Below are 17,102 nucleotides of genomic sequence, written 5' to 3' on the forward strand. Positions count from 1 at the left end.
TGGGGTTGTGATGCTCTCAGGCCATCAGATGGAGACGGACTGTTGTTTTTGGTTTATATATGTTGCTAGGCAAGCACAATTCAAGATTGGACCATACCTAGAAGTTTAACAATTCTAACCTATCATAGCTACAAATAGGATTTTTATATGAAGGAAAAACTTAAAATGTGTTTTATCTTGGAGAAATTGCATGCATTTTTTCACTTGGGGAAAAAAAAGGCACAAAACAATGATTCAAGCTATTATGATGTTTGCATGAATTTTGCCTGAAAAAACAGTCAAAACAATTTGATGGATAAAACCAAACCAAACCCAGCTGCTTCTGTAGCCATCAAATAAAGAGCCAAAGAAAGTGCAGCACAAATACCAAGACTATACACCTAGATGTTTGGTAAATCTCTGGGTTATAACTAAGATTCGACAAGTAGGATTTCTTTTCTGTTCTTGACAATTTGCTAGCCCAAAGATATTTCAGAATTAGAGATACATTTGTTTGACTTCTCTTAAGAATAAATGAATTTAAGGCTGAAATCACAAACCAGGGTCTATTACGCTTCTCCTATAATCTTCTTACGGTTTATTGAGGCATTCAGAGGGGACACAGATTCTTAGACATTAAAAAGCAGGGCAAGCAAGAAGAAAGCTTTATTTATGAGAGCAACGCAGAAATGTCTTTCATCAAAACTGTCACTGTTAAAAATCTTGCAACATATGTTACAACAACATTAGGCTTGCATTTTATAAACTTCTCTACATTCACTTTAAGTGAATTTATGCACTGAAAGAGGGATATAACTCACAATAATAGCTTGTTAATACCGAAAGAATCAAGCTGTGTTTTTAAGAAGAACATTAAGCAGCTGTTTCCAGATGAAGGGAGTCTGTAAATCAGAGTAAATTGTTTTTATCCATGTTTGACTTTCATTAACTAAATGTTTTACGGACATAAAGACTTTATGAACCTCATGTTTACTACAAAATTCAGCAAGAATAACACTTTCATGCACTTTGTAATACAGATTCTCAATCTAAATTACAATATAAGGCTATGATGTTTAATAATCAAACACTGAGTTTGATTCCTGCCTAACTTCTGAGTTAGGAGCTACACTGAAAGACGGCACAACTTTGTTAGAACTTTCCATTTTGTCTTTGCTGTGCTTTTAAGCTCTACTGATTGCTGCCTAGTGGAGACCATCTGAAAATTCAGAAATGACTAGGCTGAACAGTAACAGTGTGTTGCTACAAAACGGTATGGAAACTGTTTTGTATGGCATGGTACAAACACAAATGCACCCACCAACTAATTGAGAAGAACTGGACCCCTATAGTATACCTGTAGTATACTAATTTTGAGTCCATCACACTTTTGTATTTACTTACATATAGGCAATACACAAATTATTCATATACCTCTTTTCCTCCTAGACTTCTAAGTTCCTAACCTAAAAGACTAAGCAATACAAGGAATATGAAAACAGAACGCAGTGGTACAACAAGGTTCGTGTATATGGGTGCTATAAACTGGCTTGATTTGGGGCTCGCACAGGTTCCACAGAGCTTTCAATTAGAGGCTTGATTACAACAGGGCTGAGTGATCTGCCTGATTTTCAGATTACTGACAGTGATTCCACTGTTCAGGGTCTGGGAGGGTACTTACGAAAGAAAATACTATGCATTTTTCATGTTTTCTATAAACATCCGGTTGCATTCAGTATCAAGGAAAGGATATGAAGCTATCTCTCACGCCCACTTAAAGCTAGTCTGAATGAACAGGGCCTTTCATACGGTCAAAATGTTGGGAAGCTACTCAGAGGGCACTTCACTTATTGAGAAAAGTGGCTTTTTTGTTCTTTTTGGAGTTTTCCGATTAGTAAAAAAATACTCTTGGATAATTACGTGGCTTAACCAGAAATATTTGTGAGGTATAGGACAGGTATATTTCACATACACACACACACACACACGTGTGTGTGTACATGTATATGTATGTATACACATACATATGTGTACATGTCTATCTATACATGCACACACGGTCTTATATATAATACAAAGCCTGTGACTTCATCGTTTCCTCCATTTGTTACGTGGTAATCATGCCTCACGCCAACAGCAGGCCACTAAAAATATGCTTTAGCATTAAAAAACTGCATTCAGCTATGCTAAGCATCAAACAACTCTATAGGTTTGGTACATGTTCACACATAGGCAGAGTTGCAGAAACATGCACCGTGATTTGATGAAAGAATGTAATCGCTTCTAGGTATTCTCTGTTCTCTTTTTTTGTAAATGGTTGCCACTTCCTCATACAAAGTACTTAGCATTATTACAGAGGTTGCAGGAACTCTCTGCGCTGAATACTGGGATCAGAGAATATTTCTAGTCTTCCTGTGACACTCTTAAATACTCTTGAATTTGTACAAGCAGCAGTGACATCCACCCAAAAGAGCTGTAACCATTGCTGGTCTAAAGATACACTTTCTTCCTCAAAAGACAGATGGCAGAAAATGCAGATGCTCCTTTAAAAGACAGAAGACAGCAATTACTGGGTAGGTTCTGCTCAGCACTGACCTAATGCTTTAAGGCAACCTACAAGCATAATTGGTCCTGCGTGGTCCTCGTCACCCTCTTTTACGATGAATACGTAGTGCGGGAGGTATCTACAAAACCGACGACAGCTCTCCATTTCTGCAGAACAGGAAACTAATTTTCCCTGCATGTTCAAATCTGCACATACCGCAGCTGAACACGAGGCAGGTTCAAAGGCTGTTAGATCATTCAGTTAGGCTATTAGGTTGTTAAAAAGATGGCAAGAAACTCATAATGCTGCTTATGCCGTAAATATAAGCTCCTTTCAGGCTAATCTGCTAATCTGCACCCTAAAGACATTTTGCGATATGCTCTGTAGTATGTAAATTTCTACCCCAAAATATCCTAAGAAATACTCCGCTCCCACATCAATACCCACAGCAATTCTTCATCTGGGCAGAATACCTTGCACACTGTGCTGAACTCACTAGTACAGACTCACAGTAATCTCTGGAAATTCAAACAGCACTAGCATTTATCTATCCTACAGGAACAAGACAAAAGGTGACGATACACTGGAAGACTGTCTAAAGGACTTGGCTCTTGAAGCTTCCAGTGAAGTACATTCATTTAAAATCAACGTCAAATTAAAAGACAGAGGTAAATAAATTATCCTTCTGCCAGTAGCCTCCTAGAAGGCAGTCAGGATTTCAAAGCAACAATTCTTTTCCCATATTGAGGAACTGATTTTTATTCCTGCTTGTGCCACAGGGCTCTTTTATAATGCTAGGAAACTTTTCACATTTGGCCACTAATGAAACTCTCAGTTTAATGCCCAGTGAGTCTAGAAGTGGTGAACTATAGTTGAGGTCAGCTAAAAAAGTGCTTGGAGTACATCATATGCTGTTGCAATGCAAAATGTTTTGATAAAAATAAAAATAAATCAGGCCCAAGGTTTAAAATTAGCCATTTGATAACAGTGGGCATATCTGATTCCCTAAGTCTCATCAGCAATAAATACCTCTGCACCTCACCTCTCTGTGTAAAGTAAGGATAATGACACAATTTTATCACTGTAATTTTAAATTCTGTATTATTTGTGAAGCACCCAAATGTTATGGTTGAGAGCATGACAGATAAGCAAGCATGTGAGACAAACTAATAATTTTTATTCAATGCAAGGTTTCAGTGGTATGAATTTAATAAGACCTGGCACCACACAGTGAATAAAGAAGATAAAAAGAAATGTTGAATAGCTCCATGAAGAAGAGATCCTGTATGTGACCAGATAATTACAGCTACACTTTAATACTTATGCACAAGAGGAATAAATTTAAGTGACAGTGAAAACCTAACTTCTGACATTCCTCTTCTTTTTTTTTTTAACACTGACTTTGTAAGCATGACCTTCTTTTAAAACAGACAAAATATGTGTGTATATGTATATTTTAAAATTGCAACACAGTAGCAGAGAACTATTTCTGAAATTTTGAACTCAATTTTGAAAAAAAAGAGAAAGTAAAACCAAAACAATCTCAGAAAGAAGGGAGAAATTGGTGTTAATTTGCTGGGAGTCAGGATGCCAGAAACTCAATAATCAAGGACGTCCCTTGGCATTCACTCTTTGAATTGCAGAAAGTCAACACAGAGTCTTACGACTCTTATGGCTCTTCTGTCTTTTTGTACGATAGCTACACTATCTACTGATTTTATATTAACAGTGTGGACATTATTCTCTGGATAGAGTGGCTTTTTTTCTTAGAGACTATGGTTAATTAATTGGTTTTGTTCTGGTTGCTAGAATGTTTCTAATTAGCTGTTCCAGAGATCTTTTTTTGTGTCTTTCTTCTCTTGGGCAATTCCGAAATGTCTCTACAGAGGCCTGTATGCTTGTCAAGTGGCATAGGGTCACTGCTTTGAGGGATCTTCTCGATAAGCTGACATCCATAACATCCCTAACAATTTACCTTTACCTTACCATGTTTTCTTCATTCATTACTTTTCAATAGGGGCACCAAGAGACTCTTTTAGATAGATAGATAGATAGATAGATAGATAGATAGATAGATAGATAGATAGATAGATAGATAGATAGATAGATAGATAGATAGATAGATAGATAGATAGATAGATAGATAGATAGATAGATAGATAGATAGATAGATAGAGAAAGAAAGAAAGAAAGAAAGAAAGAAAGAAAGACAGACACACACATATATATATCTATACACACACACAAAATATATTTATACATATTTCGTTATAAAATAATGACATTGATTACATTGCATAAAACTGAATTCTGTTTATACTGGGGCTTCCTTTTGCAGTATATGCTAAAGCAAGGGCAAGCCTATGAAAATGTATTTCTGATAGCTGTCACACCCAAGAAAGGACTTGAAGGAGCACCACACAGATGTGATCCAGGTTTACAATTACTGGCTGCTAACATCCAAAGTTTCTAAACTATTGACCCATCTGCTTGGGCAAATGTCTGCTTGGGCAAAAGGGTTTGCTTCAAAGGTTAGTCAGCCTGTCCTGGAGTTAGGTAGCTGAAACAGACAGCATTTTTAGAAAGGCAAGCTGTGTATTGACATCATCAATGGCAAAATGCAATGACACATTTTCTAAATAATCTTCAAAGAAAGACAAATTTGTGGGTTTCTCTATTTATTCTCATCTGCCCCCCTGACCATTGAAATCTGCCAGAACAAGGATGGTGCATAAGCTCCCGTAAATATGGCTGAGTTGTTCAAAACCAACAGTAATCCTTATAATACACAATCTATCACCACACTTCTTATCTCCTGTTGTGTAATCCCCTGTACACATTAACCTTTTAACAATATTATGTGTAGAAGAAAAACCCTGAGTATTGTGAATACCTCTTCAGCAGAATTCATCCTATACAACTGTTTCAGTGACGTACAGCGCAGTACTATTTCTCTCACTCTTCCACCTGTGGCTCTCCTTCCTCTGGGGCAGATGCCCCAAGAGCAAAGCACTCTTTTTTGGTGTGCAGCACCCTAGGAACTCTCTCTCTCCTCCTACAGTTACAAATCCTTTCCTTTGAGCCTCAGGAAGGGAAACATAGCATTTTGAAAGCTAACTGCTATATCAGAAATTCTACCCAGTAGTTTGACCCCTCAAATAGAAATGTTGCTAAGTACTGCCAAAAAGATTCTGGTCTTCTATAATGAAAGAATATCCACTGATTGTGGGTAAGGCTTATGCTAGAAAACCAGATGGCACATAGTGGATCAGGCATCAGCACCACGTGCTTCTGACTTCACTACAAGTGCCCTGTAGGAAAGCTATTTTTGCATTTTAGGGTCACCAAATAATAGGGTATTGTCAGAGGTCCCTATGCCTTGAAGTGGAAAGTGCTTTTTCATACAGCAATTTCATGTTGATATTTGACTTGGATTATTTTTTGACACGCACAGTAATGAGTCCACAGATCAATTATCCTTTAGATTATGGTGTTAAGCATATTCATTTTCATAATATTTTTCTAGTCAGACAGCTAGCTTGCTTTGAGCTGAACACTGAAGACTTTGAACCTGCCTGACTTGAAAGAGAAAATAAAAAGACCGTTTCATTACCACATATATATGCCTGTATAAAGTTGGAAGTCAAGACTGGAGCTTTTCAGGGTAGTAAAAAACTGCAGGGATAAATAGGCAAAATTAAAGTACTATTAAGGTAATAATAACAGAAGCCTTACCGTCCAGGTGACTTGAACCGTCGTGGGTGTCAGCACAACAGGATTATGCAGTCGTACAATGACGTCTCCCAGTTCTTTCTGGACTTGCCTGTGATCCACACCTTGTGCTGGTGGGCTGATATCTGCCAGGCCAGGCACACACATGAAAGCATTATTTTAATGAGAAGAGTTATATATGGCATCAATAAGAATTACTGAATACCTTAACGACCTGATTTAAATGCCCTTTATAGTACTGTTTTTAAAACAATACAGTACTAAGCTTTAAGTATGAACTCCAAAGCATATCAAGTAATGCAAACAAACCATTCACGTTTAGCTGCTTAGGAAATAATGAAATATAAAGATGTTTAAATGAGTATTCAGACTTGATGGCAAAGTTTTCTTAGATCTGGTAAGTGATGAGAAAGATATAATATTCACCAGTTCCAAAACACTCAGATAATAATAATGTTACTCAGATGTCTGGAACCAAATTTGTTAGTATAATTGAAGAAAATGAGCAGGTTTTTTTTTATTATCTTAGAGCATACATGACATTAAGTCTTTATATGTTTCTCAACTTTCACTGTTTCCTCTCCCCACATACCATGCACATAAGAAACCAAACACTAAAAATAGCATTTTCTTCTGCAAACAAATTTTCCCTTTACAGATTATAGATAATGAAATCTAGTGCAAATATGAAAAAAGAATTAATTTATGAAGCCAAACTGATTCTGATTTAATAAAATGCCAACAAAAGCACTTTACTACAAAAATTTTCCCTTCAAGATTATGTCAAAGATTCCTTCAAAGTGTGTGGGGAAATTATTTCTTCTAGTCAAACTCTGAGGTAATTTGATCACTTAGTATACATCTATGGAAAACTGTGACTCCATCTCCAGCACCATATGTGGCCCTACTACCTAGTCCTTAGGGACCACATTTGGGTTATGCCATTGTGTTAAACTGAATGAAGCTGTATTATCTTTGCTAAATAGGAACTGCGAATACAAAATATGTGTCAGAAAATGGAGGAGGAGATGTGCAATGTGTCTTTTTAGTGATAGCTCCTGGAAATCATAATTTTCTCTCACATTGCGCCAAAAGGAGAATGTTGGGCCACAGCTATCACCTAGCTAATATATCACCATAACATGTCCCTTCCCTCCAACTTAGACAGAAATGAAAGTACTTTCTAGGAGCCAGTGAAGTCTGGAACCCTTCAATGGGTCCTTCAAGGATCTTACAACATCGTTCTTGGTCAACAGTTACAGATGCCCTTACTATGTCAACTGTCTACGTGGATTGCATAACGCCTGTTAGAAATACACATACTGATTATTTCTGCTGGAATTTGCTTGTAATTTTTCCAGAAGAGAGGATTTGGAACACAAGCACAGATTATACTCAAAAAGGCCTGACACATTATGGTCATGCCTGTCTAGGCATTTGTGAATTCTGCTTGGTTTTCCCATGGGATTCACTAGCCAAATACACTTTCCCTCTTTTTGGATCAACACCATGTCCTTGTGAAGAAGATACATATATAAAAGGGTTTTTTCCCCCTCTGATGGTCTTAGATAAGGGAGTATGCACCATGTGATTTCTTTTTATCTTCTAAATATTATTAAGAAGAAATAATAGTGCTTTTAAAAATGAAACATTTAAATATAACAAATGAGTTTAAATCACATGCCTCCAGATTTTGAAAGAAAGTAGGTTTTGATCATCAATGTTTCAGCTTCATAATTTTGGATTGTTATGGGTTCTGAGCCACCAACAAACAATATTGCCACAGGCTTCTACTGATATTCAAATGAAAATGGCTCCGTGGATCTCCAAAGGCAATATAATCCAAATACGGATGTCAGTGAGGGAGCTTGTCTAGCAAATTATGCCTATTCAAAGTGACCACAAAACAGAGAGCTATAATAAAATAAATCTGTAAGACAGGAATTCAGACTGTTTTACAGGATGATAATTTATGCTGCTATCCACAAAAAGCTATGATCCTTGGTACAGAATACCTACAACTACCCATGGCTACATTTTAGGTTAAGTTATCCTTTGGTATACAACGAACAAAGTACCTATATTCCCTCAGGAGAAAAGACATTTCTACATAGTCTGTTTGTATGAACTGCATTTCATCATTTTAATGGGACATATGTCCACAAGTAAAGGAATAACTGGGCTAATAACAGTAAGAAATGAGTATCAAGAGGTACATGTGGAATTCTGTTTTCTGGTATGTATGCTTGGAAACATATGCGTATGTGATGCTCACAGTGTAATGTCTTGTAATGTCATTTTCACATTACTAGGAGACTGCTGGTGGAAAAACAGCTGATCTACCTATAAGGATATTGTCAAGTAGTGGAACAATAAAATCATGACTCAAGCAAAACTGGCTCAAGAAAATATATTCTGATCACAGTTAAGAGGTCTCTAAAATTAAATGGGTTATATATTTTCTCTAACCTCTCTTTTAACAGCTTCCAGTGAATTTGCTATTTGTTGCTAGTAATTTAAATTCAGGGATAGCATTTTATCTAGTTTCTTTAAAGTGTTTTTTAATAGATGGGTTGGTCTGTTAATAATCCAAACGTGAAATCAACTCTTTTCTTAGAGCAGTTACTGATTTCTCTGTCCTTATTTGATGTTAGTCATATAAGGTAAACCTTTTGAAAGTGCCTGATTGTCTACTTGTAGTCCACTGGTAAAAATATGCATAAAGTCCTATTACTTGTATTTGCTATACTTAACACCAGGAACTTAAATGCTCAGCTACTAAAGCTACCGCAGACACCTGTTGCAAATTAATATTATATAGCACTGTTATAGCTGCTTTTTTCTTCCTCCATGGCCACTGTGAACAGGCTTTCTACTGTGTGTCAGCTTCTTCTGCGAGCCTGAATTGAATTCAGGCATAATTAGAAATCACATCAAAACATTATGTTAATTTTCAATTGATTTTATGATTTAATTCTATTAAACTGCAGGCTTGCAAAGAAGCTATGAATCCTGTACATGTCTCAGTGTGCTTGACTGCTAAACAGCTTCTGGAAATGGAAGCTGCAACACATGCTGTAGCTAATTAAAAGACATGTTTTTACTGAAATCAAATTGCTTGTCAGTATGTCAGATAAAAAGTCTATACTTGACACTCAAATGCCAAACAAAGTTGTTTTTTTAACTAGGTGATAAGTTTTGCAGACTAAAAGGCTGGTGCAATGAAAAGCATGAGTCACCCTATAATAAGGGGAGAGTAAGAAAGAGAAGAAAACTTGTGATACTCTGTGGATAGTCAAGCCATGAAATCCCTGCCCAACTCACTCTTTCAGCTTTTCAGAAAGCAGCTCTGTTTCTCCTTTTACAGCAATGATTACTATTTTGAGGGGATAATTATTAAGGACAGATTTACTCAGGAGTAGACTGGGATGAGAGAGGCTGGATGTGATGGTTATATGATAAAGAAATACCACCCTACTCTTTTTTCTCTCTTTCCACCTAGGACCAGCAAAGGACCCAAACCACTTACACATGCTGGAGGCTGACACAGGATGCACTCTCCACGCACAGTTTTATAACTTCCATAAACAGAGACAGAGGATCTCATCCTAAATTAACTGTGAGAGGAGCTATTACTTTGGACTCAAAAAAATTGTGATTCCAAAAACTTATTAATTCCTGTATTCCAACCTGTTTAACACAGAAGTACACTCTTTAATGAAGTATTCAAGCAATGTGTTGCCAAAGCCAAAAAAATCCATGCTGTGAAGAGAAATTTGTTTGTGGCAGTTACATGTGGTTAGAGCTTGATGTAATGTGAGCAGAATTCAACAGTCAATTCAATAGCAATGGAGGATCACAGGTATCAATTATACCACCACCCTATAAATGAGGGATTTCACTTCAGCCTTCCCTCTTGGTTTATGCAGTGGATTAATATAAAGAATTCAGAAGTCTAGGTATATAAATAGAAAACCCATACTTTTCTCAGAATAACTTCAAAATATTCTTAGCATGCAGATACCTTAATCTACATGAATTCTCTGCCTAAATGTTGGACCAGATTAATCAATACACTACAGATCCTTTGTGCAATTCTTTTGATTAAAACTAATGCTAAACACAGTGTATGTCTGTCATAAGCACTTGTTATTATAGTATATCCCTATTATAACAATGGAGAAGTAAGGACATGGAGAGAAAAGATACTGAGAAGAGCATGGTATTCAGAGCACTTTTCAGAAAAGCTTGGGAAACTCACATTACTTTCAATAGAAACCAGGCATCAAGGAGCACACCAAGTCTAAGTGAACTGCAAATCAAAAGGTCTACAATGTACCAAGTATTAAAGAGCTAACATATCTCCTAAGCTCCAGATTGGTACAGCAAACATTGGATTATTTTTTATCTTTATTGGTTAAGCTCGAGTCATGATTCCTTCAGTTAGAGTGCTAAAGCCAAATGGCCAGACTGACCTATTGGTCAACTCTCAGTTCCTTCTTTCTATTTTAGCTCAAGCACGTAAGCCTTAATAATTTCTATTACCTTGTGTTCGGACAGGATCTGACATAGGGCTGGGATCACTCAGACCTTGTGAATTGATAGCTCTCACCATAAACAGGTAGATTGTATTGGGGCGCAGTCCTCTCACAGTGTAGAGAGTGGTCTTCACATGGTTAGCCACTGTTTGCCAACTATTGCTCACAGACTGACTGCAATAAGAAGAGGATGGAAGATTATAGACTAATGCAAGAGAAACATAAAGAAGTGAAAGGACCTACCTTTGTAACCCTATACCAAGTCTAAGTACAGGAAAAAGTAGCAAAAGCAGGGTAAAAATAAAAATATTTGTTTCAGTTAATACATCAAGACGGGATAAAAAAAAATAACACAGCTGTCAAAAGTATTTCTCCTTTCAACAGAAGCAAAAGCTTTTGCTATCTCTCTAAAATAAATACCTGTAAAAGGAAAGTGTGGAAAGCTGTAGAGTAAATTTGCATGATAAACAGGCCACTCTTGAACATAAACCTTAGAAAAGAAAATCCTGTTAAAAGAATAATTTTCTATGCTGCTAAGTAAATTATGTCAATAAATTGTCATTGGAAGAAAAGTACTCTCCTTGAACTAAATTCATACTCAAAGTTACAAAAGAAAGGTCTGAAAACATGCTTGCAAATGAAGGAAAGAATATGAATATTTTTTCTGTCACCACATTTTCCATTGGACATTATTATAATTAGATTACAATCCGCTGTATGAAGAGATTTTAAGTGTGATTGTTAAAACAGCTTTAAAATGAAAATGCCTGGCTTTTGTTAAAGTTATTGATGGGATGCCATTAAAGCTTATCGAGGGTGAAATATCACAAAAGTTTAAAGAGAAAATTTGATTTTATTGTGCTTTGTTGTATAGCATAGAAAAAAAAATTCTTTAAATATATTAAAGAAATGGAAAGCTATGAGTTTCATGTTGTTTCAGTTGTTTAATTCGTGTAATGCATAAAGGATAGTACAAGTTCCAGAACAAACCCAACAGTCTGCACATACAGTAATGGTCTTTGCATATTAACATAGCAGGATGAAGCATTACCACTGTAACTTCTTAAATTTGCATGCATATGATTTTGACAAATTCAAATTAATTTTAATTAAAAGAGTAACTAAATTATTTGCCATTTGTTGCACATCTTGATTAAGGAAAACATTTAAGAATGCGCACATTTTTAAGCCTTTGTTGTACATAGATGAAAAAATTCTTTAAATATATTAAAGAAATGGAAAGCTATGAGTTTCATGTTGTTTCAGTTGTTTAATTCGTGTAATGCATAAAGGATAGTACAAGTTCCAGAACAAACCCAACAGTCTGCACATACAGTAATGGTCATTGCATATTAACATAGCAGGATGAAGCATTACCACTGTAACTTCTTAAATTTGCATGCATATGATTTTGACAAATTCAAATTAATTTTAATTAAAAGAGTAACTAAATTATTTGCCATTTGTTGCACATCTTGATTAAGGAAAACATTTAAGAATGCGCACATTTTTAAGCAGAAGCGTATATTACTGATACATGTGAGAGGCATGGCCCATGCTTAAACAAACTTGCTGAACTGGGGCCCAGGAGTTCTTTCCTACCACGTATTAAGTGCTGCTGTGTGGAAGGGAGCAGCTGGATTCTCTTCAACCTCAGGCTGCAGGATGAAAGGCTAAATTATAAACACTAGCCTTTTCAGTTAAAAGTTTTAGTCTATCTAAACCAGTAAAAAATAGAAATTTAAAGTGCTTTGACTCTTTAATAGGTGCTGCTTTAACAAGAATGGGAATTAAAGTATGCAGAGAGGCTTCAGGATTATCCATTTCTTTTCAGATTATTTGTACTACGATAGTCAAGATAACGCTGGCCCAAATGATTTGACCTGCAGCATTCCCACAGGAGGCTCTCGCTGATCATCAATGCTAAGGGAAAAGTAACAAATAATGACTGCATTGTCCTGTTATATTCCTGTTGACCTGAAGAAACAGTTAGAGGCTTCTCTGATTAATCACTTAGAAAAAAGCGATAAATTGGAAAAAAAAAATTAAAAAATAAGAATCAATGCCTGCCATAGGAAGTGAGTCTTTTAATGAACTTCTAATGATACGTGTAGAGTCCAAAAGAACACCACAATACCAGGAGAACAGCTGGTACCAGGGTTTAACCAAAATTAGAAAGGAAGATTAAAAGTGGAATCATTCACATACCTAAAAGCCTCGATGATATATGCACTAGCTGGTAGGCTTCCAGGGGTCCCTGGTTGCCAGGACAGGGTGACACTGTTCTTAGTAACATCAGTGACCTGAGGTTTGGATGGTGGCCCAGGGAGGTCATTTATATCATAATTTTTACTGACTGTTGCTCCACCAGATTCTGTAAGGGGCAAATACAGAACAATTACTTTTTATCCTTGATTGTGTAAATTTGATCAAAGTAGAAGATTAAAAGGAAAAACATGTCAAACATCTGCAAAATCAGCATAACCAATGTTCTTAATCTGTAAAGGACTAAGTCAACAATTGCATTACCACGTATATTTTTGGATGAAGAGCTATCATTCTTTAGGTACGTACTGAAAGAAAAAACCCACAAAACTCAAAAGAATATATATAAATATATAAAAAAAGAAAAGAAAGAATAACAAAAAAGCTCGGCCTTGCTGAAATTTACAAAAAATATCAAAACCTCAGTTACTAGAAGGCTGAGAAAGTTCCTATATCCAGATCAACTCCAGTACTCACAGAGAGCACACTGGACTTTGATAGGACTCTGTGTAGGCATAATAGTTTTCTTGCCCAAGCCAATTACTGGACAAATCCACAGTTTATTAGTACTCCTGTTTAGAAGAGTTAGAGCATACCTCTGTCACTGGAGACAAATCCAAATTTTTGCAATGTCAATGGGCATTTAAAGATAACAGCAGTGAAATGCAAGGCATGTGAAGGAACCCAGCCTTCCCACCTAAAAATTCTCCATCTCAATCCCAGAGTTTCTAGAATGGATTATTTGACTTAGGCTGCTCTAATATAGTCTACACTTTCATTTTGTGCCAACTGAAAAACAGCCCCCGGACATCGCTTACCTGTCACCTCCAGCACAGCACTCCAAGATGTCTCCCCGCTGGAACTTGTAGCGACACAAGTGTAAGTCCCAGTATCAGACAGCTAGACATAAAAAACAGTTAAGGGCAGTTTTAACAACTTCTTAGAATCAGCTGACAGAGTTTACTCTAATTTTCTTTTTCTAAATGTTTCTTGGCAAGAAGGACTTAGCCTACATTTTACACCAGACTAGAGGGCACCGGGCATTTCCAAACAATCATTTAATGGTGGCTTACTTTTAGAGAACTATAATAAGATTACTTGCTTCTAATACTTTTCTAATTCTAATTTTCTTATTGTTAATGGTACCAGTACAGCATGTAAGTGCTACAGAATGGATGTTTTAGGCGGGGTCAATCTTTGTATTGGTTACAATAAATGCAGGTGAAATCAGGTAACTATATAACAACAATTAACTTCTTAGAGTATAAAATCTCACTGTTCGTTATCCCATGATGACCCAGAAATACAGTTTCCAGTGCCAGGTGGGCTGTTACATCATCTTAGACTCTTATGACAGATGAAGTCATTTCTATACAGGCCACCACACATACAAACACTGTTGCTGAGACTTAACAGTGGTTCTCTCTACACAGACAGTCCTCCAAGCCATTTTCAAATGGCAAAGTTAAATCAGACCCTACACCACGCTTACCTTTCTTCTGTTTCACATGGGATTTTATTTCAGGCTTGCAAGAGACTTCGGTAGCAAAAAAAATGCATTTGTATAAAACTGTTGTGATTCCCTTATCAATTCATATATTTCAAATTTATTTGGGGAAACCATTTTGAATTATATTGTCAATATTAGTCTCATTGCTGTAAAAATTGTTCTACTGGAAAATTTGCCAAGTGTTTTGTTATTCCTTACTTAAATTTAAAGTAAAGATTTCTGAGACAGGATCTAGTGAAGACCACAGAGATGGATGGAAAATGGTAACTTTACAAAGCACAAAATATACAGAGGAGCCCTCCTACCACTATGTATAAAGCATGGTAATCTGGAGATGGAAGCAGAAAAGGAAGAGTGCTGACTGGAGTGATAAAAGAGAAGAATTATATTCACCATCAGATGACTTGACGGAAATAAGACTGCATCCAAGAAGCTTTATTGGACTTTAAGGAATTGTAATGGGTGTTCTGCTAAATGCAGATTGGCACTATAACAGAAGTGCTTACACCTCAGTCTTCAGGAAGAATATCAAGGCAAATAAGTGAGAAGCTCTTTAGATTACTTTTGATATATAATTTAATTGGTTTTTAACCTTGTCATGTTTGAATTTTGTTGGTATTTTCTTCAGATACACTGGTACTGCAGTGTACCATTCTTAGGGGCAGGAAGCAACGGATTAATGCCGGTTCAATAGTCTGAATGATCATGACTTGCATTTTAGGAGGTGCTTTTGCCATGAAATACAAGCAATAATTAAACCCCTCTGACAATGCCTCAGAGACTCAAAATATAGAGGTACTGCTAATGAAATGAGAAAGACTCTTGAAAGGAGACAGATTTACCAGAGGAGAGCGCTTTATTGCATTCTGAAGTAGTGTTTTATTTTGCTTCTTCTGAGCTTTTATTAAATATATAATTCTTCATTATGTCATAATGGAGAATATTTCTCAAGGCTATGGCTCTCAACTTCATTTCTGTACTACCATGACAGATGGTGTATGGCATACTCAATGAAGTATGTGGTACACACAACAGAGTAACTTGCAGAAGGCAAACTCAACATATAAAGCAAGCTGGAGATATGCTGCCTCTTGCAAGTTACGGTGAATTATCTAACTTCCAGACTGTGGATGGATTAGACACAGACATAGTGTATTGATAATTCAATTATTTATACTTTTTTTGTGCTATGGAAAAAACAACAGGGGAAGGTGAATGGAAAGTCTTTGCTATTCAGTAAAATAAACAGTTTTCTTCCTCAGTTAATGCAGGTGTCTAAATCTGGTGTGGTACACTTCTACGGAGCAGAAGGGAGTTTTCCGTCAGCGTTGACCTGTCTGAAAGGGTACTGAGTGAGTGACGTATGTCAGTTTTCAGTTGACTTCCTCAGAGCAAGTGGGAAAATTGGCTCAGCAGAAAAATCTCTAGGTTCATGTTTATGACTGTGGCCCATGGTCCACTGTCACTGCTGCAGACTCCTGAATAATTTGATTTACACACAGAAAGAGAGTTACATGGCAGAAGAGGATGGTCTCAAAGGTTTAAATAGTAGTGGCTCATCTTTACCCGTATCTTGAAATCTTTTATGATTGCAATAGTGATTATTATTTGTGAGGGGAGAAGAAGGCTGAGGACATGTGGGTGATAAATACTAAGTTGTTTTGAACTTGGGTATGTAAGTGTACTTGGACATATTTTGTGGCCATTTTTTGCTCAGGAAGTGTTGCTAGTCCTTGCTCAGGTAGACCTGAGAGAAAAGTTAAACATTCCAGATTTAAATCCATTTTTAATTCATAAAAATTGCAAGGTACAGGAGAAATCTGGTTTTTATGGTTGTATGTGTTTTTTGTTCTTAAGTCTGAGTCAAAGAGTGCACATTACTGCAATCGAGGGGTTTATAAAAAATGTCTTTCTGAGCCTTTAAGGAAAATTGGTTACTAGTGAATGAGCCACTTAAGGATCAATAAAAGCTTCATGTCTTTCAAAACCACACTCACTACTAATACTGTTTTCTTCTCCCCTTGCAAGCAATTTTTTTTCCTTTCGTTTACAGACCTTGTGCCTCTAACAGCGAGATTAATGCGCTGGCACGATTCAGAACAAATTTCATTGTTTGCATAGCTGCATGCAGACAGGTATCCCAGGAGCTTCTGCCTCATGGACACTCCACAGAAGCCCATCATCGATGGGCTGAAAGTTTGTTTGAAATCACTAAGCTTCCACCTTTAATTGCTGCTTTCTAACACTACTGGGGAAACTTGACTATTCAAGCGCACTCTTTAATCCGGCTCTACAGGAAAAATGCATTAACCTTCATGGTCTAAAGCTGCCTTCAGCCCAGTGAGGAAGGATAAATTGTTTACTCAGGGAAAGCTAGCATAAATTTTTTAATAAATTCCATTTTGTTCCAAGGAAGTTAACAATTCATCTACGATCACTGATGAGATGGTATCAAAAACCAAAACTGCACTTTATGTCCTGTCCTCGGTAGCTATGTTTATTGTCATTTTTTTGGATGGCAAAGCTAAGTGCA

General features: G+C 36.6%; 1 protein-coding gene across 1 annotated transcript in view; it reads right to left on the reverse strand.

Annotated features, from left to right (window-relative positions):
• The window catches only part of ROBO2 (roundabout guidance receptor 2), a 427,603-nt gene that overhangs the window by 73,896 nt on the left and 336,605 nt on the right, over nt 1-17,102 (reverse strand). The window contains exons 11-14 of the mRNA XM_019470803.1: nt 13,878-13,959; nt 13,003-13,168; nt 10,802-10,968; nt 6,260-6,381 (exon numbers count right to left, since the gene is read on the reverse strand). Of these exons, the coding sequence (XP_019326348.1) occupies nt 6,260-6,381; nt 10,802-10,968; nt 13,003-13,168; nt 13,878-13,959 (537 nt within the window). The remainder of the gene's footprint in view (nt 1-6,259; nt 6,382-10,801; nt 10,969-13,002; nt 13,169-13,877; nt 13,960-17,102) is intronic.

The sequence above is a fragment of the Aptenodytes forsteri genome, unplaced genomic scaffold (assembly GCF_000699145.1).
Source record: "Aptenodytes forsteri isolate BGI_AS27 unplaced genomic scaffold, ASM69914v1 Scaffold207, whole genome shotgun sequence".
In the NCBI taxonomy this organism is placed as follows: domain Eukaryota; kingdom Metazoa; phylum Chordata; class Aves; order Sphenisciformes; family Spheniscidae; genus Aptenodytes; species Aptenodytes forsteri.